The sequence below is a fragment of the Rattus rattus genome, chromosome 11 (genome assembly GCF_011064425.1).
Source record: "Rattus rattus isolate New Zealand chromosome 11, Rrattus_CSIRO_v1, whole genome shotgun sequence".
Classification (NCBI taxonomy): Eukaryota; Metazoa; Chordata; class Mammalia; order Rodentia; family Muridae; genus Rattus; species Rattus rattus.
Window position 1 is genome coordinate 29,354,525 of NC_046164.1, and position 20,182 is coordinate 29,374,706.

Below are 20,182 nucleotides of genomic sequence, written 5' to 3' on the forward strand. Positions count from 1 at the left end.
TTGGAACACTCAGCCCTAAACAGAATGCCTCAAGGCAATCCCTACCCGCAGGACTTGGGAACCCTGCAGAGAAGGAGGTCAGAGGGGATGGAGGACACCAAGGAAACAAGGGCCTCTAAATCCCAGGTCTCAGTGAGTATATAAACTCAGTAGGCAGCATGCAAAAGCATTATACAACTGATAACCCCTTGCAAATAAAAATTAGGTTTCCAAGGGAGTCTCGCTAAGGAAACAAACTACTGCATACCTACCCAGTAGTAGTCAACAGAAAATGAATTCAACATCTTTAGAAGTTCCTTTTCTCACAATGTCATATTAGGAACCCTCCCCCTTCTACCCGGCAGGTCCTTTGCATATGCATTAGGGCGTAGGCTTTGTGTTTTAAGTGGTCCCTGAGTGTGTAGATGAGTGTGTAGATGAGTGTGTAGAGAGTGTGAGTGAGTGTAGATGAGTGTGTAGATGAGTGTGTAGTGTGTAGGTGAGTGTGTAGATGAGTGTGTAGATGAGTGTGTAGATGAGTGTGTAGGATGAGACTGGGTCTCTGCATTTGTTTCTTGTCCCTCTTCTTCAGCTCTTTTCCTTGCTTTGTCCTACCCTGATGTTAGTTTTTAATATTCCTTAGAAGCCTGATTCTTTTGTAATGAGAGACAGAAAGGAGAAAAATCCAGGTCACAGGGGAGGTTAGGAGGTACTAGGAGGAGCAGAGGAAGGGTAAACAATAATCAGAATATATTATGTGAGAAAAAAATGTCTTCAGTGAAAGGAAAAAGAAACTTCCAGAGCCTGTTTTGTTATTCTGAGGTTTACTGGAGACCTCTCAAAGGTAGGATGATGGTCATATCAAAGCTCTTACAGCATTCTATGCCAGGCATTTGACAAAAGCCATGATTCTAAATGTGTAGAAATGGTTTTCAAGACGGATAGCTGTTCATTTGGGGGTCTTCTAAAGATGTCTGGAGAGCACAGGGGCTTCCGAGTTCCTCCCACCTCTCCCAACTCTCTCTTCCAAGAGGCAGTTGCCACTGCTCTGCTTCTCAGTCTACAAAACTTGTTAGCGACAAGGACCCAGAACCCAGGGTTAGGTGAAGCCACGACTGCTACTCAGGAGCAGGCAAGTCCACAGGACAGAAGAGAGCTCTTGTGTTAACCTGGGCTCCAGAGCTTGTCTATCTGCCTGACCTTCCATTCCCAGAACAGGAAGACTAACAGCAAAGTCACCTTACTACCCTTATCTAGCACCACTGACCTCTGGTCTACACCTCACAACCCTCCTTTCTCAGCCTCCTGGGTAATGGTATTATTCTCATTTACCACCGTGCCCTGGACACTGGAGTATTTTAGTTTTTTAATAATTGTGACTATAGAAGGCCTGAAGATGAGCAAGTCGCCATCAGCATTGAGCTTCTCTCTTAAGTGGGGGCATCTTTCCTACTGTGTCTTAAGCTGGCTCAACACTCCTTTGTTGTCTGCTTAGTGGAAGAAGCCACAACAGACCATGCACACAGCCGGGGCAGGCGGAGACTCCAACCACTGTATCCGGGGCTCAGAAAAAAACAAAGGATTCTGTGAGTATCAATAAGGAACATCAGAAGTGAGAGGAGAAGCTAACCGAGATGTACTTCTTGAAAGGAAACAAAAGAAAGCTCAGACAATTGATATTAAAAGTCTATACACTTCCAGAGAACACTTACCTGTGTTTAAAATCCATAATGTTAATAGTCATGAAACTTAAGAATTAAACTTCTTTACAAAAGTAAACAGTCGATGCTGTGCTCCAATAAAGCTCCTTCACCAGTTTCAGCATGGAGGACTCCTGCCTGAGATCAAGCTGCATTCCATGAGAAGAGGGGAGGCAGCAGCGGAAATGCAAACACTAGTGTTGAAGACAGGCATGTCTGAACTGAACCAAATCTCAAAACTTCTGCTATAAATGTTCCACAAGTTTAAACACAAACCTTACGGTAAGTCACAAGGTAAAGGCAGGAGAGTAAGACGAACGGTTTCCCTGTGACTCCTGGTGACTACTGGTTGACTTTCTCAGTCCTCATTTTGTTGTCTAACACCAGAATCAAAAGGACAGCATTCTACTTCCTGAGTTAGACAAAAGGCGACCTCACTTGACCTTGGGGAAGGTGCTCAGTTCCTCCTGGCATTCCTCCATTCTCAAACTTCTGCAGCATCTTCATGCCAGTCGCTAGAGTCCCACATAACTGAACCAGTCCCCAGTGCTTGCAGCCTGAACTGCTTGCTGTCTCCTGTCCCCCCAAGCCCCACCCTGAACCACCCCTGTAGTCTTCGTTCTCCACGCAGCCAGCAACTGCAAAAACCAAAACAAAGGTCTCTTTCTTGCTTAAAACTGTTCAGTGCTGTCCTCTCCAACTAGAATAAAACCCAAATCCTTAGCTTAGTCTCTCACTCAGCAGAACTGGCCTAGAGTTTGCCCCTTCTCGAATTAAATTTAACTTAAATTCTCATTTCATAGCCCTTCTTTTTGACCTTCAGCTATGCCAAACACATTAACAAAGTCCCAAATTTAATGGCTTTGTACTTACTGCTTTCTCTTTTCATCAAGTTTCCCCTCAGTCTTCTTTCGGGGGTCTTTGGTCACAACTCAAACATCCATCCCTCTCTCTGAGGGACTCTCTCTCCTAAATGAACTAAGGCACTTGCACCTTTCTATCACTCTTTATACTACCGCTGTTGTTAATAAAAGTTTATTTTTGTTTATGTGTACATGTGTTTTGTCTGTACCCCAGTTGTATGCATCCTGATGCTGGGGATGGGGGCTAGAGAATGCAGCCATGAGTGGCCACATGCATGCCAGGGATCAAATCTGATCCTCCGAAGGGCAGCCCTTCTCTGACCTTTGAGCTGTCTCTCCAGCCCCTCTTCTCATCTGTTTCAATAGCACTTATCACATGAAAGAAAGCACACTCACTTCCTGTGAGCCTGCCCTTTGCTTGCTCCTCCGCTGACCTGAAGTGGTGTTGAGATGTGCATCCACCACTTGTAACGGTTCTGTGTTCTACAACATTCCTGGAGTTCTGCCCATCAATACTAGTGTCTAACCGGAAATCAGGAGCTCCTGGATGTTTTAAATAATAATAAATATTCCTCATTACAAATTTGGTATGAAAACTTTTAATGAAAACAATCATAAGATTAAATAGCAAAACTACTTTAAATGACTTACAAATCTATGCAATTTGGCTTATTATTTCTCTATCAGTTTGATTTCACAAAATGGATTATTCTCAGCTATATCAAAAATTACAGTAAAAAAAAATGGAATCAAGTACATAACACCCACCAGCCCTGTGCTCTGCACATATTGCTCATAAATATTAGTTTTCCTTTATTATGATCATAAAAAGATACACACAAGTTTTACAAAACATGCCAACATCAATTAAAGCTTCTTACACCAAAAAAAAAAAAAAAAACAACCCAACAATGTCCTAAAAGGAACCTCGTCTGGCACTTGTTTATATATCTGAGGAATACACAGTGTAAAATTTGCTTCAATTACCAATAAAAATTCCTCTCTGATAATCTGAAATCTAACTATAAAATTTCCTGTTAGAATTTAAGATTCTGTTACAGAATCATTTCTTTAAAAAAGTAGAAAGTTACATGATCAAGAAAAGTACCCAGTAAGTGACCAGAGAAATATCCCTGTGGCTGCACATATGGCTCAGTTCTATCTGAATTCACAGGATGAAGTGTTGGACGTGGACACATCTGAGGACAAAGACTAACTTAATACACAGGGGCACCGTGCTCCTGACGAAGCCTCCTGACCTGTTTCTACCTGCAGCCATGATGACTGTACAGTATCTCACAGGCCCGGGAACTGCTGGTTCAGAGAACACTAAAACATCCTGTCCTACCTACAGCCAGACAAGGACACAGAGAGGAATGTGAATGTGTATCATATGCTACAGTGCACGTTCTAACGTCCTAGAGTCAACGTTTATATAACTCCAGTCTGAGGTAAGTGAGATCTAAAGGATCATTAATCCGCACGATGGCAGATGTACCACACAAGCACCGCCACCACAACTCCACACACCGGAAAGAGGTAGGACTTGTACTTCTGCCAAGGCGAGAGCTGCACGGCCACTTCATCGCGTTTCCTGTTCTTCTTCCGACGGCCCTTCAGTCTGTTCTCAAAAGCCTCCAGCTCAGCCTAAAGCAAAACAGTTTCATCTGCATTACATTCAAAGGGTACACTGATCTGCAACTCTACTTAAACAGAAATCAAACAATGTGACAGTAAGAGTATAAAAATATATTAATTTGATTTAAACAACAACAAAAAGCTTCTCATCCATTACTGACCATACTCAACTCATGCTAGGTAGAGTTTAGTTAGGTAGGCAAACAGCTCTGAGCACAATAAAGCCGTGCTTTCACACTGCGAGCCTGTCTGTGACGCATGTCACATGAACATGTAGTAATAACAGCTTTCACCTTCACACTGTTCTGTACCCGAGAGCACCTTCTTCAAACAAAGACGCCCTGCACACACCTTTAGCCTTTTATAATGCAGGAAAAGAACTAGTGGCTGATACACAGGAATCCAAATGAGTAAAGAAAAGAAGCTGCCCTCAACTAGAATCTTTTCTTTATCCAACACGACCCACCTCTTCCATATACACCCCTTTATAAGATACAGGAAAACTCTTAAAGGGGAAAATGCTTCATGCTTTAATGAAAATGATTACTTTAGCAAGAATTAAAAACCGACTGAAAAAGAGGATAACCCGGAGTGTCAGGCCTTGTCAAAGCCATCTCTATCCTTTGGTAAGCACTAAGTTCCTATGCAACCATAATATAATAATGCACCTCAGTGCACAGTATCTGACTAGAGAACGAAGACCATTAAATAAAGTAACCATGTACTAGCTACACAAAACAGCTGGATTGTACATTTCATCAATATACCCATTTCCTGTACTAAAGCTACACTTTAAGCCCATCTAGAGTGGATTTAACTTAATAAAATGTGGCATCTGTCAACAGAAGAAGTCAGAGTAGCTCAGGAGAATCTTGTACACAGAGCAAACTCAACGCTGTGCTGCACCCGGTGACCCCATGCTGCAGGCTGGACACCCGTGGGAGAGGCGGGTCTGCTCGTCTCTGACGTACCTGCTGCCTTCGCTTTTCTTCTTCCAGAGCAGCGTTGGCTTCCGCTTCTTTAATCTATTTACATTCAAAGTAGATTAACAATTAGATATCAAATTCTGTACATTTTGGGCATCTTCCCACCCAGGCTCTACTAGTCCATAGCAATTTTGGTAATCTGACACTGGAAAGCCTATGACGCAATGCGAATGTTATACTGGGAAGTCTTACCAAGATTCCACCAATAGATTCAGGGTGGTTACTATAATTTATATCTGTGCTATTTCTGTTACAATTTAAACATTTCCTTTTATCAGCTATATGAGATTTATATCACAAGTCAAGCCATTAGGAATCTGTGACTAAAACATTCTCACTTTTCCTCTTAAGCTACCATATATTAAGAATCCAAAATCAATTAGTGACACAACATTTTCCTAGAGTAGAAGCTGATCACTTCCTCCAAAGGAGTGTTTGGAAGGCCAGATTTTGAATCAATAAAACCAATGATTTGTGGACTGGTTGGTGCAGTAGGCAGAGTCAACACTGGAGACATCTCAAACTGCAAAGCACCCCCAGATCTTAGGTCTGTGTATTTTAGCCAGATTTTCTAGAGGCTACTGTACCCTGAAAACAATTGGCTAAGGCCAGGGCAAATACACTAACTGATGTTTAAAAAAAAAAAACAAACAAAAAATAAAACCTTGACACACGGCAAGCAGTAAAACCACCTTGGAGCTCAAATGAGCCTATCCAGGAGGCCTCTGTAATGTCAGCACACATGGTTTAATGAGCATATACACTTGGCACGAACAGAGAAGGCCCTTAGCACATCATGAGAACTCCAAAGAGACAGCACCTCAGACGCTTTCCGCTTCATCTCCTTGCACGCTGCATCGCATTCCACGGAAACCTGATTCTCACGGATTTTATTGCAAGGCAATTCCTACAAATAACCAAAATTAAAAAACCTAAGTCAATTTTTCTTTCAAATCACAACTGTATGCCAGCAAATCACCTAGTAGCTGAAGGTTATAAATATGTTATATTTACTAAACATTGTGTATCTTGGTTCAAATGATTACTCCTTTATTTTCTCTGTGCTTTAAAAAATATCATTCTCAGGGGCTGGAGAGATGGCTCAGCGGTTGAGAGCACTGACTGCTCTTCCAAAGGTTCTGAGTTCAATTCCCAGAAACCACATGGTGGCTCACAACCATCTTTAATAGAACCCAATGCCTCCTCTGTTGTGTCTGAAGACAGCTACAGTGTACTCATATACAATAAGTAAATAAATCTTTAAATATATATGTGTATATATATCATTCTCCTATCTATCTATCTATCTATCTATCTAGATCAATAGACAGACATACATACAAACAGACAGACAGACAGACAGACAGACAGATAATTGTTTTTAATTGGGGGGTATGTGCACATAATGCAGTGCTCACAGAGACCAGAAAACAGCACAGAGCTGGAATTATAGGATATTTTGAGTGGTTAGACATGGGATCCTTCACAAAAGCAATGTGCTCTCCTAACCACTGAACCAAATTAAAGGGATTCCCCTACTCTATTTAATTAAGATAATAAAAACCATAAAATTAAAAAAAATCAACTTAATAATTTACTAAATGCCTCTGCCAACTCAGCTAAATTTTATTTTTATCATTTATATTTACTGCTTGTTATTCTTCTAAAGCTCCAGGAATATTCCAGAATGTTTTAGAACAGTATTGTCCAACAGAGCTTTCTCAGATAAGGAAATGCTATCAGCTGTCTAGAACAGCATTACCCACTGATGCTGACTGTACACTAGCGTGACTGGTGCAATGAGAGCCAAATCTTCAACAGTGCCTCATGCTATCTCACTAAAAACATGCATTTAGTGTGCTACCTAACAGTCAAGGCCTAGAGTTGTTCTGAAGAGTTATATACCTTTCTTTCAACTATTAACATTTTTTAAAAGTTCATGGTAAAAATTCCTTCACTGCCTAAGTACAATGGGTGAGAAACTACACTTGGACGAGACACGGCATCTCACAAAACTGAGGAGCTGTCCAGATTGAAAATGTCTTCATGTAAATTAGTCAATTTAAATACAAACTAAACACAAATTTAAATAGTGAGCTTACTTACTATAGGGAAATACAGTGAAAATTATAGAACTAGAAGAAATGTAAGAGCCACATAAAAAGAACTTCCACAAATGTCTGTTGCACGGAAGAATGAAGAGTTAATGCAAGGAGAAAGCAATGAGGAAATAACCACGAGAACCCATCAGCGCATGAAACAACTGCTAACTGCAGCATGCTTGGTCCAGGCAAACAGAAGAGCACATCCAAGCAGTCAGTCCCACTGCTGTCTGAAGTCAAGGGAGATGGGAACTGTGGAAAGAGTGAGTCCTCCTTCTCCTCTCAACTCCTGTTGAATGTCTCTGGTCCTTAGCCTTTCACTGTCTATTCTTCCAATAACTTTTTAATCTTGCAATTATTATTTCTACATTTATGTATTATTTTATGAAGTTGTGACTATAAAGTCTTTTCAATTAATTATTTTCAAAGAAGAATACTGATAGCAAAAAAGTACCTTCATATAAAGGACAAGAAGTCTAATTCCAGATCACTTCTCAATCCATGAAACTCACTTTATCGCTCACACCAACCCCTTGCTCAAAGACTTCCATTTAGAGCTCACTAGTACTACTCCAACAACAGGGTCTTGTGCTTGACTCAACAGAAAACCATCTTTCTTCTGTTGTTAGGTTACAGAAAATTGGACTGCCAATGCTGATTTTTTTAAATCAGAATTTTAAATCAGTATTTCTAGAAACAACTAGGTTTAGTTTAAGTATAATAAAAAAGATTCTTTAAAAAAAAAAAAAAAAAAAAAAAACCTTAAAATTAAAGCCAAATAACTATCAACACACACAGGAATTCTATCATTTAAAATACTTACCCGCTTTATTCTTTTACAAGGGCATCTAAGTTTTACCTTCTGGTTGCAATTATAGGGGCATTCACCAGGATGACACATCTCTTTGCATCTATGGCCACAAGGAAGCTAACAGGACAAAAAGCAATTGGTCACTTAAATTTTAGTCACCCTCTGCCTTCCTTTCCTCATTAATGGTTGTTTTCACAGAATCCAACACAACACGACGTCGACTAACCCCGAGTAACGAATTAACTAACCCGAGTAACGGATGAACTAACCCGAGTAACAGATGAACTAACCCGAGTAACGGATGAACTAACCCGAGTAACGGATGAACTAACCCGAGTAACGGATGAACTAACCCGAGTAACGGATGAACTAACCCGAGTAACGGATGAACTAACCCGAGTAACGGATGAACTAACCCGAGTAACGGGTGAACTAACCCGAGTAACAGACGAACTGACCTGAGTAATGGATGAACCGGGCTTTCAATGTTTGTTCTTTTGGCAGATTATTATAATTATTTATACAAATGATTTTTATTAGAAAAATTTAATGTTCTGAAGCTCTACCTTCAAGAGCGACACGCTGTCATTAGTCAGGAGACTAAACCAATGAGGGGCTCAATCTAAGTGATGTGTGCCTTAAAGCACTCAGAAATGGGCTTTTGTGTTTTTCCTTCCCAGAGCCCAGGAAATGAGGAGACCTGGGGCAGTGTGGAAACCAGGTGTGAAACAGTGAGCCCAGTTAACTCGGAGGGCTGGGTGAACACGTGGAACACAGGAACACCATCATGTTCTCACATTATTATTACATGAGGAAGGAAGCCTGCTTGTCATTGTCAACTGCTTAGTTTTTCACTCTAAAACATTTATTCTTGGCACTGCACTAACACATATCACATAGACAGCCAAGACAACCCAGTAGCTGCCATGATGTTTAAGTGTTCCTTATCTTTAACTGTTTACTATCTTTCTTCCTGAGTCTTCACATGAAACATTCTCTTACTCACAGCTCATACTTCAATTTGAAATCAGTGATTCTAAATGCGAGAAAGAATCAAGGCAGACAAACTCACGGAAGGACTCCTGACTAGTGTGGCCCTTCCCTCGTCACTGCACATCCTGCAATGCACTCGAGGTTAACGACAAGGTGAGACGCACTGACCTTCCATCACATCGTCCTGATCCTAAAAGTCCTCACACTTCTCAGAACTCCACTGACAGCACGCAGTCTCCTGCTCTGCCTGGGTCTTCTGGCCCCAAACTAGACATGTCTTCCTCATCTTCACTTGACCTTGGCATCTCATCTAACTATCAGTCTACAGTGCTCTTGCCTCCCCAGTAAGAAGTCATGAAGGCAGGAGTCATGAAGTAGGGCCCCCAGTTCCCCTATTTCTTTTACAGTTATTTATTTAGAATATTTTATTTAGAATTTTTTAATATTCTCAATCTCCATTCCAACAGTTGATGTCATAGCCATGCTTCGTTAGCTACTCCAGCTTCCTGCCTTATGTCTGTAGCTGCCTATGCCAAGACAAGTCCAGTTAGGGGCTGTGCAAGAGGAACAACAAACAGCTACCAGTGAGATGATCATGATGGGTGTGCCTCAGAGGGACAGAAACCTGAAGTCGTCTATAAGTTTTGCTCTGTTTGCTGCCTTTGTGTCCCTCCTAATCTATGAGTTACATCACACACACACACACACACACACACACACACACACACAGACTTTTCCCCACTTTCTATTCTTTTTGTCACCAGTCTCCAAGGAGTCTTTCACTGGTCAAAAAGAGTTTTTGCTACCTCCCCAGGGAGCATTTGTTGACCCAGTCACTCACTGACTCTATGCCCCACCCCAGTTTAGCCTGGATGTTGAAGATAGTCTTTGACAGAGTCCTTTGATAGTCATCTATGTCACTGCACAAGCCAATTCTGTCAGGATACAGATATCTACCCTTCTGAATGCTTGCTGTAAGCCATTTCCCTTAAACTCTGTAGACGATACCCAGTGACCTCCTTAAGCTACCTTCTTCATATGGGTATCCATAATGACTCCAGGTTAGTTCTGTAGCTAATGTGCTCACTGGTACACTGTGATGGTATGTCTAGCAAACACCCAAAGGCAAAGTGAGGCCACAATCCTAAAGACACACACACACACACACACACACACACACACACACACACTCACTCACTACTAATCAGGAGTAAAATCATAAGATATCCAAAAGGCGGGGGGAGACAACAATAGAAACTTAAAGTAGGAAAACCTGGTAATTTTCCATAATTGGAAAATTCACTGGTTATTAATACATCCATTTTAGAAATCAATTCAATATGCTTTATTAAAGTTGAAATTAAACCTTCCCTGTGGGCAAGGAATTTCATGATTTCTACATGCCTACAGGAAATCTGTAGACAAACAAGCAGCAAGTGTTCACAGCAGCAGTTTTTGGTAACAACTCCAAACTAGAAATAACCCAAATATTTATCCATAAACTACAGAGTGCTCATATGACAAAATAAATTGACAAACATAACAAGGAAATGACAAAAGTATGTGCTTTTTAAAACAGTATGCAATATGTAGCCACACATACCTGCAGCAAAAGCTGTAAGTAAAAGACATAGGGGACAGTGACATAGTTCAGCAGGTCAAACTGCTAAGGCTTGATGACTGAGTCTCACAAGCCGAGCTCTATCTCTGGAACTAACACACAAGTGGAGGAGACCAATGCCACAGAACGGTCACCATGGCATACAAGCGCCCACTGCAACCCAGTACAAATGTTAAAAATATAAGGTGGTGGTAACACTTAGAATAAAAAGAAATGACTTTATGCCGAGACTTTAACAGACTTTTGATACAGCACCAATGCTTTGGGGTTGTTTTGTTGTTGTTTTTAGTAAGGTAGAACAAGAGAATACTGACTCCCTGTGCTAAATAACACATACATGCTATGTGCATACATGTCCCCCCCCCACCTTTGGTTAGTGGGCTATAAGGGAGGTTGAAGTGTTTACGAACCCTCATTGAAGAAGGTTTTGAAAAATATAAGCCTACAGGTAACATTTTATTTTGAAAACATTATTATTTTAAAAACCTGCAAATAAATAAAATATCATACACCCAAATTAATCATCCCTAAAGTCTATACACCTTACTGGACTGATAGACAGAATTAGCATGTGAAATGGGAGCTGTGAGCTTAACCAGCACCAAAGTGAAAAGCAGGATCGTGTCCTCCCTCACGGCCCACCCTGCATGCTTAGTGTTTCCTATTCTCTTTTTCCTTTATACTAGAAAACACAACCTTCCTATCTTACTTTAGAAAAATCAAACATTCTCATGTGTACGAATGTACCTTATTTTTGTTTTTAATAATCTACCATCTAGCTGCCTGTGACAGTTTTAATCTACATTTTGAATCCTATTTTAAACAGTAAACACTGAGTCAATGCCTTATACAATAAATTTCATAAGCCAGCTTTAATACTGTTCTCAAAAAAAAGAAAAAGAAGAAGAAGAAGAAGAAGAAGAAGAAGAAGAAGAAGAAGAAGAAGAAGAGGAAGAGGAGGAGGAGGAGGAGGAGGAGGAGGAGGAGGAGGAGAGGAGGAGGAGGAAGAGGAGGAGGAGGAGGAGGAGGAGGAGAGGAGGAGAAGAGGAGGAGGAAGAGGAGGAGGAAGAGGAGGAGGAAGAGGAGGAGGAGGAGGAGGAGGAGGAGAAAAAGAGGGAGAGTTGGAACAGGAGGAAGAGGAAGAAGAGGAGGAAGAGGAAGAAGAGGAGGAAGAGGAGGAGGGGAGGAGGAGGAAGAAGAGGAGGAAGAGGAGGGGGAGGAGAAAAAAAGAAAAGGAAAAAGGGAAAAAAAAAATCCATCCAAAGGGTCACTGCCAGTCCTAGGCCCCTAAGTCAACAGAGAGGAGACTCCCTAAGCATTTGCAGACAGCTCATTTCTAGTGGGCCCAGAAAGGACCTGAGCTAGGAAAAGCCCCAGGGTCAGTGTCCGGGAACCCAGTGTGACAACTGCAGCTCAGCTTACCTCTTTGGGGCACTGGTTTTTGCAACAACTGAGGAGGTTCTTCTCACTCACATCAGCTGTGGTTATTTTTCTAAAAACAGGAAAGTTCTGATGACATTCAAACCCAAATCCAGTTTCTCATAGATATTTTCTAAGTGGTCACAATTTCAAGCATACCCATAAAAGTATCTTCTTTCTCTTTTTTCCCTTCAGAACATTTAAATTATGTCTCCATAACAATATCCTCAACTCAGTCACCATGGGGACTGGTGAGATGACTCACAGGTTAAAGGCGCCTGCTACCCAAGCCTGACACCCTGAGCTTGATCCCCAGAGCCCACCTAGAGGTAGAAGGAAAGAAATAAATGACGCTACAAAGTTGTCATTTGACCTCTACCTGTATCATGATGTGCAATGCATACACACACATACACGAATAATTAAAAAAAATTCTGAGAGAAAATAAAAACACTCAAGAATAACAAAAAAAATTAGACTTCTACAAATTATATGCAACTACTTTGAAAAACTATCACAAAACTAAACTTAAAAACATTATCAAGCAATTTCCAGGCAAATATGTATTTCCAAAATTAACCATGAGTTCTTATTACTCCAAAAAGCTGGAAAATACTGAAATGTAGATGGAAACATTCCCTAAGGAGACAGAAACCAGTTTGAAGACACTCCCACAAGCCTCTAATTTCTAAAAGCCTAAACTAGAAGTGACCACTATAAATGGTAAACTATGTTGGATCTATCAAGAAGATGATGGCATTTTCCCCTCTATATAATGTGCGTTTTAGGTAAGGAAAATAGACAAAAATTATTTTGTAATAATACAGATCTACCTTTTAAAAGCATAAATCAAAAAACAAAACAAACAGAAAAAAACAAAAAAAGCCAGGCAATGGTGTTGTACTCCATTAATCCTAGCACTAGTGAAGCAGAAACAGGCAGATAGATAGATCTCTAAGAGTTCGAGGCCAGCCTGGTCTACAAAGCAAGTTCTAAGACAGCCAAAGCTACACAAAGAGACCCTATCTCAGGAGGAAAAGAACATACCTAAGTAGCTATCAACAAGTCAAATTTCTATCCAAAAGGTGTTCAGGTTTACACACCATCATTCATATGCTCTACCCTAAGGGTACTCACGTTTCTGAAAGCGGCGCTGTAACTTTTTACCTAGCCATCTCCTACAAACCCCTAAAAAGCAGAGTCTGGCAGGCTGACATTAGAGTGAGGCACTAGGAGGTAACACTGTTCCTTCTCCTTTCACGTCCCTGCTGAAAAGCTCAGCCTCCAGCATCTTAGCAACACGAGATGTTGTCTAATTATTATACAGCATTCTTCCGGAGATGTCACTTAATGGTCACAGTAAAACGAGAGTACTCTTCAGTCTACTTACCTACATTCCACATACAGGCTTGTGATCTTGCAGTGACATTTTATTCTAAGCATCTGGACACAAGGAGGGCATTTTCCAGGGTGACATGGCAAAACACAAGGGTGAGGACAACCTGCAGGCCGTGACTTAGAACACCCTTCTTCACACTGAAGGCATTCTGGGCCGGCCTGGAAAGTAACCAGGAAATGAATCACCAGAGCACCTCACTCTCCCACACACTGGGGTTACAAAAGGTAGGTACCCCCCCACCCACTAGAACAAAGTACTTCTGTAGGCCCCGGAAGTACAATTAATAGGGCGGGCGGGAGAGACTGTTCAGCAAGTACAAGCTTGCTGCATGAGCACAGGGACTGGGGTCAATCCCTAGCAGCACAGACGTAAAAGCCAGCTATCAAGGCACACTTGTACCAACCAGGAAGGCAGAGACAGGAAGGGCCCTGGGGCTTGCTGGCCAGTTGATCTACCCCACTAGAAAGTTCCCAGTTCAGTGAGATACCCTACCTCAAAACAATGTGAAGAATGATGGAAAAAGATGTCTGATGCTGACCTCTGGTTTTTGCAAACATGTATGCATACACAAATATGGACATGCAACCAAATAAGACAAATTCCACCAATAAAGTGGTACCTGATCTTCATCTTAAAAATCAACCAAGATGACAAAATGTCAATAGGATTAGGCATAAATGCTTATGCTGATAAACTTCAAGACAATCTACTTCACCTGTACAACATTTCTGGGCATACAAAGTATCCCTACTAAAACTGCAAATTACTTTCGAGATATAACCACCAACATCAAAAACATCAAATAAAAAATTACCAATACATTCTAACCCAACAAATACAATCATCCCTAAACTACAGAAACAATATACTGTTAACATACAAAGTTTACACTCAAAAGTATATGTCAATATAACTACAATGCTTTCCTCTGCTCTAACGATGCAGTCATATGACTAAGGTTAGAGTCCATCAAAGAAGGTTAAAGATTTTAACTTCATATTGTTTTCAAATGTTATATTAAAGCTTGTAAAACAGATATAGACACAAAGACTTAAAGGTTAAGAATTCTGTACAATGTCCTAAATGAAGTCATGATTGTAACAATGAACTCTAAGTGATAGGGACTAGAAAGACAGCTCAGTGAGTAAGAGCACTTCCTGTTCTTCTAGAGGATCAGTTCACTCTCTAGCACCCACATTAAGCAGTTCACAGTCATGTCTAACTCCAGCCCCAGGGGATCCAACACTTTGTGTGTGTGTGTTGGGGGAATTCAGTGGGAACCTGCACACTTGGGCACATATCCACATAAACATATACATGCTTGTATAATTTTAAAAAAGAAATCCCTTTTCAAAAAAAAAAAAAAAGCTATTTTTAGTATCTAGAATTTAAAAAGAACATTTCAAACTATTAAAAATATTCTTCTATAAACAATTTGTCTTTCGTTTTGTTTTGAGGGTCTCATTACGTTGCTGTGGCTAGCCTGAAACTTACTACATAGATGAAGCTGGCCTTGAGTTCAAGCCCTAGAACCCACATAAAAAGCTGGGCACAGGGTTGGGGATTTAGCTCAGCGGTAGAGCGCTTGCCTAGCAAGCGCAAGGCCCTGGGTTCGGTCCCCAGCTCCAGGGGGAAAAAAAAAAAAAAAAAAGCTGGGCACAATGATCCATGCTAAGAATCCTACCACTGGGGAAACAGAGACAGCCAGACCCCTGGAAATCCTCTGGATGGCCAGTCTACAGTCTACTTGGTGAGTTCCAAGTCAGTGAGAATGATGTCTTCTGAGAAATGAAAGTAGGTAGCATTTAATTTGGATGTTAAAATACTGTGGTATCATGTGAAGTGTTTCAAGGATACAGTCAGCATACATGCTTCCATCCTAAGGATGTTACCTTATTTTTGCCAGTACAGCCATCAACTTCAGTCACTTTGTGGCATTCTTTCGTACACGTATGATTCTGACAGTTCAACATTCTTCCACAAAGTCTCTTGCACGAATAGGGTCCTACAGCATGGCATGGTAGTGGGCTTACCTTAAAAATGAAAATAAAAACAGCCAACTAGCACAACACACATCTATACATAAAACTTTCTGCACTTATATTTCCAAAACGACTAATTTGAGATCAACTTTCACAGTGGTCTAACATGTTTCCATTAATAATATTTATATCAAAATTAAGCACCTGTCAAAACATTCCTCTAAAAACAGACACCAAAAAGAAAACCTCTATTATTGAAATAGAAATGATATGATTCTACAGTGAATACACAGAAACTAATTCTCACACAAAGGCAATATAGATTTTTTCTAAATTAATAACCATGCACATTCTTTATAACACTGAGAGACAAGTCATTTCTAACAACTCTAGGGCAAAGATGATTAAGATTACAAGCTAAACTTAAAGATTATATTAACTACTCACCTCATGCTTCCCCAGACATTCCCTGCAAGGAAAAAAATAAAGTGAAAACATTATAGACTCTTTAAGAAGAGTGTTTAAAGCCATCCAATTAGACAAGATGGATGAAGCAAAGAAGTGCAGGCCGACAGGAGCCGGAGGTAGATCGCTCCTGAGAGACACAGCCAGAATACAGCAAATACAGAGGCAAATGCCAGCAGCAAACCACTGAACTGAGAATAGGACCCCCGTTGAAGGAATCAGAGAAAGAACTGGAAGAGCTTGAAGGGGCTCGAGACCCCATATGTACAACAATGCCAAGCAACCAGAGCTTCCAGGGACTAAGCCACTACCTAAAGACTATACATGGACTGACCCTGGACTCTGACCTCATAGGTAGCAATGAATATCCTAGTAAGAGCACCAGTGGAAGGGGAAGCCCTGGGTCCTGCTAAGACTGAACCCCCAGTGAACTAGACTGTTGGGGGAGGGCGGCAATGGGGAGGATGGGAGGGAACACCCATGAAGAAGGGGAGGGGAGGGATTAGAGGATGTTTGCCCAGAAACCGGAAAGGAATAACAATCAAAATGTAAATAAGAAATACTCAAAAAAAAAAAAAAGAAGAGTGTTTAAAACAAATATGCTAACTACACTAGCCTCTCTTAAGTAAAAGTTAAAGCACTTAGAAATAAGCAATTACAGTAAATACAGGATATGAAGTTGACACACACAGGTCAAGTCTTTGTACAAGAGTAGCATGAGTAACTGGAACATGAAACATTGATAATGGCACACACAAAAGTAAAGTGGGTATAAATCTAATTGTTTAACTGAATGACATGACTTTTAAAAACCACAAAATGCTGAGGAGAAATCGTAAGGGTTTAAATAAAGATTCCATGTTTAAAAACAGAAAGATCTATACCTCAATTTTAAGGCCACATTTCTTCCTAATTTCATCTATATTCATCACAATTCCAAGTCCTCACCCAAAGCCAAGCATGGTGGTGGCACAGCACTGTGACCCTAGCACTCAGATGAAAGACTCAGCAGCACGAGGAGCTCAAGACCAGCCTGGACTCTGTATGAGTTCTGACAAAGCAAGGTCAAGGCTATCCTGGGCTGCTTGGTACCCAAGATCAAAAACCAAAACAGACAGACAAATTTCTAACATTTAACCTAAAGTCTACATGGGACAAAAGCCGACCTCAAACACCCCACGTAATACTGAGGAAGAAGAAAGCTCAAGGACTGACATGCGCTAACTCACTACAAAACCACGGCTGGCAGGACCATGTGGTGCTGATGAAGGACAGAAACATAAACTGGAACAAGAGCCCAGAGGGAGGCTCATACAAGTAAAATCAGCTCAGCCTTGACAAACAATGGCACATTACAGAAGAAATGTTCTTCTCAACAAACGGTAGTGCTGGAACAAATATATGTCCACTTAAAAAATACTTTATTCCTTTCACAATTAACTCAAAACAGATTACAGACCTAAATACAAAAGTATAATACACAGGATAAGACTAAATAATCTTGGGTGTCAAGATGAATTTTTAGAAACAATGCCAAAAGAATAAGCCATAAAAGGAAACAGGTAAGTTCTAATCACTAAAACTTCACAGAAGGAAGACAAGACATGGATGCAGACTACATTTGGAAAACATGTCTGGTAACTACACCAAGAGCTCATGCCTAATGACAGACAAGAGCAAACCACCCCATTAGAAAATGGTCAAAGACACAGCAAAAGATAAACCTTATCAAAACAACCAAAACTGCCAGAGTGACATATAAAAAGACAACGGGCATCGGGTCATTAGGAAGCTATAAATTAACAGGCAATACCTCCACGCATCTAACTAAATGGCTAATGTGCCAACAGTGCCCTACGCTAACTGGGTACAAAGCAAGAAGACCACACCTCTGATGCTGATGAGAATACAAACTGACCTACCACATGGTAGATAATTTGACAGCTTCACACAGCTAAACACAAATTCATCATACTGTACAGCAGTTACACTCCTGAGTTCTTATCTAAATGAGCTAAAAAGGCATACATACACAAAAATTTATACATCAACATATATAGCATCATTATGCTTAAAAGCAACCAAAACGTCCTTCAACAGATGAATGGGTGGAATCACCCACGAGTATATGGTAGAAATAAACTGGACTCAGTAAGTAAGGAAAAAGAGGCATAAGGTTGAGAGTAGTGGGAAAGATAGGAATGGATCTCACAAGAGCTGGAGAAGGGAAAAGAGGCTGAATATCATCCAAATTCTGTCCATAAAGTTCTCAAAAATAAAATATACATCAAAATAAAAACAAGTCAACTATGAGATGTCTGGAGAGTGTGATGTTATTCAGTGATAAAAAAAAAGTTTGAGTTTTCAACCCATGAAAGAATACAGTGGGGGTTGGGGATTTAGCTCAGTGGGAGGGCGCTCGCCTAGCAAGCGCAAGGCCCTGGGTTCGGTCCCCAGCTCCGAAAAGAAAAAGAAAAAAAAAGAATACAGTGGATCCTAACTTCCTAGGCTAAGTGAAAAAGGCCGAGTGTGGAACGGCACACCACTGCACGACTCCAGCTACTGTGCACAACAGTCTGGACAGACAGAGTTAACCACAGCAAGCCCAGGATGAGGAGCTTCCATTCTAACAAACATTTGAAGAATTCACACTAATCTGCAGTTCCTAGTGTTTTCAGGAACCTAGTCTTTCCATGATCATAAAACCAGAAAGGAGAAAAAATAGGACACTACAAGAATATAAACTAATAATACTAATATTGCAGAGTTATTGGAAACTCTTGGGTTTTTTCTTTCCTTCTTTGTGAAAACAAAACACCAGGACCTATCACTCAGACTACCTAAGAACTCAGCTAACTAGGGAGCCCAGACTGGTCTTAAACTTGTAATCTTTCTGCCTCAGCCTCCTGAATGCTGGGATTACTGCCGTGTTTACCACATATAAACTTAAAAATTATTTTTAAAATATGTATTCCATTTTTATGTGTATGGGTGTTCTCACATACACACACATACACACAAACACACACACACACACACACATGCATACTCACACACATGTGTACTATGTTTGTGCCTGGTACCCACAGAGGCCAGAAGAGAGCACCGGATCCCCTGAAAGTGGAGTTAGAGAGGTTTATGGTTATATGCAGCCATGTGGGTTCTGAGAATCAAAACTAGATATTCTGTAAGTAGAGAACTGCTCTTAACCAATGAGCTATCTCTCCAACATGTTCAAAAATTAACATACTAGTAAACTGAATCCAGCACCATGTAAAAGAGATTACGCACCATGACACAGTAGAAGGGAAACTACAGGAGAAAAGGGACTTTTAGAAATAAAGAAAACCAGAATTCTGTCTTTGAAAGATTAATACCGAAGCTGCATCGATTGCTGCTTTGGAACCGAAGCTGTAGTTAACAACCCCCTTTCTACCATGTTCCTACTCAGAACTGTTCCTTTTTCCCTCTAACCCAGTCTCTGCCGAAAGTATGAAACATTCAAGGATTTGCTAGTCTTCATTCTTCCAGGTTCAACTCCATCACTCCCTGATCAATTCAGGAAACTTTCCTTGGATTTCCAAAGCTGCCTTTACACATTCATCTCCTAGTCCACCACGTAAAGCTGGCTAACTAGGAAACGCCACACTTGAGTGTGGAGTCACCAATGATGAGCCTCTTAGACATCCTAACTGCCAGTGTCTGTTGCTGTAGAAAGCTAAGGACAGTACACTTTAGCTAAAGGAGGACACAGCAAACAGACATGCATAGGAGCTTGAGTATAGCGGCAAACACAGTTAGGAAAGAATGATCTAGAACATGGAGACTAGCTTGCAGGTCAGGCCTAAAACGACGCTGAAGCCTGTAAGGCAAAGAAGGCATGGTTCATTCCATGTCAGACTGCAGTTCTTACACAGGAATGGGAACTTGACACGGAGGACAAGGCAACGCAGTCTGAATAAACGCTGGCTCGGCTGGCTGCTCCCAAGGGCCTGACAGCTGATGCTAGGAGTAAAATGCAAACAGTGTAGAGTCAGAGCGCTATCCCACACAGCCCTCCAAGAAGCGAGGAAAACAGATCTTTGCTCACACAGGCTGAACTCCATCCAAGTGCTCGACTAAATGTGCTTACTGAACTATTTTATTCCATCTGCATGTAAAGATCATTCCTCTCCATACACACGCAATATTAAAAACTGAGGCAGATGCCAGGGTTAAAAGGAC

At 40.9% G+C, this 20,182-nt stretch overlaps 1 protein-coding gene across 1 annotated transcript in view; it reads right to left on the reverse strand.

Annotated features, from left to right (window-relative positions):
• Positions 1-3,125: 3,125 nt before the first annotated feature.
• The window catches only part of Nfxl1 (nuclear transcription factor, X-box binding like 1), a 42,865-nt gene continuing 25,808 nt past the window's right edge, over positions 3,126-20,182 (reverse strand). Inside the window, exons 15-23 of the mRNA XM_032916038.1 lie at positions 19,872-19,963; positions 15,941-15,962; positions 15,404-15,544; positions 13,503-13,669; positions 12,116-12,185; positions 8,092-8,196; positions 5,987-6,073; positions 5,152-5,205; positions 3,126-4,189 (exon numbers count right to left, since the gene is read on the reverse strand). Of these exons, the coding sequence (XP_032771929.1) occupies positions 4,016-4,189; positions 5,152-5,205; positions 5,987-6,073; positions 8,092-8,196; positions 12,116-12,185; positions 13,503-13,669; positions 15,404-15,544; positions 15,941-15,962; positions 19,872-19,963 (912 nt within the window). The 3' untranslated portion in view covers positions 3,126-4,015. The remainder of the gene's footprint in view (positions 4,190-5,151; positions 5,206-5,986; positions 6,074-8,091; positions 8,197-12,115; positions 12,186-13,502; positions 13,670-15,403; positions 15,545-15,940; positions 15,963-19,871; positions 19,964-20,182) is intronic.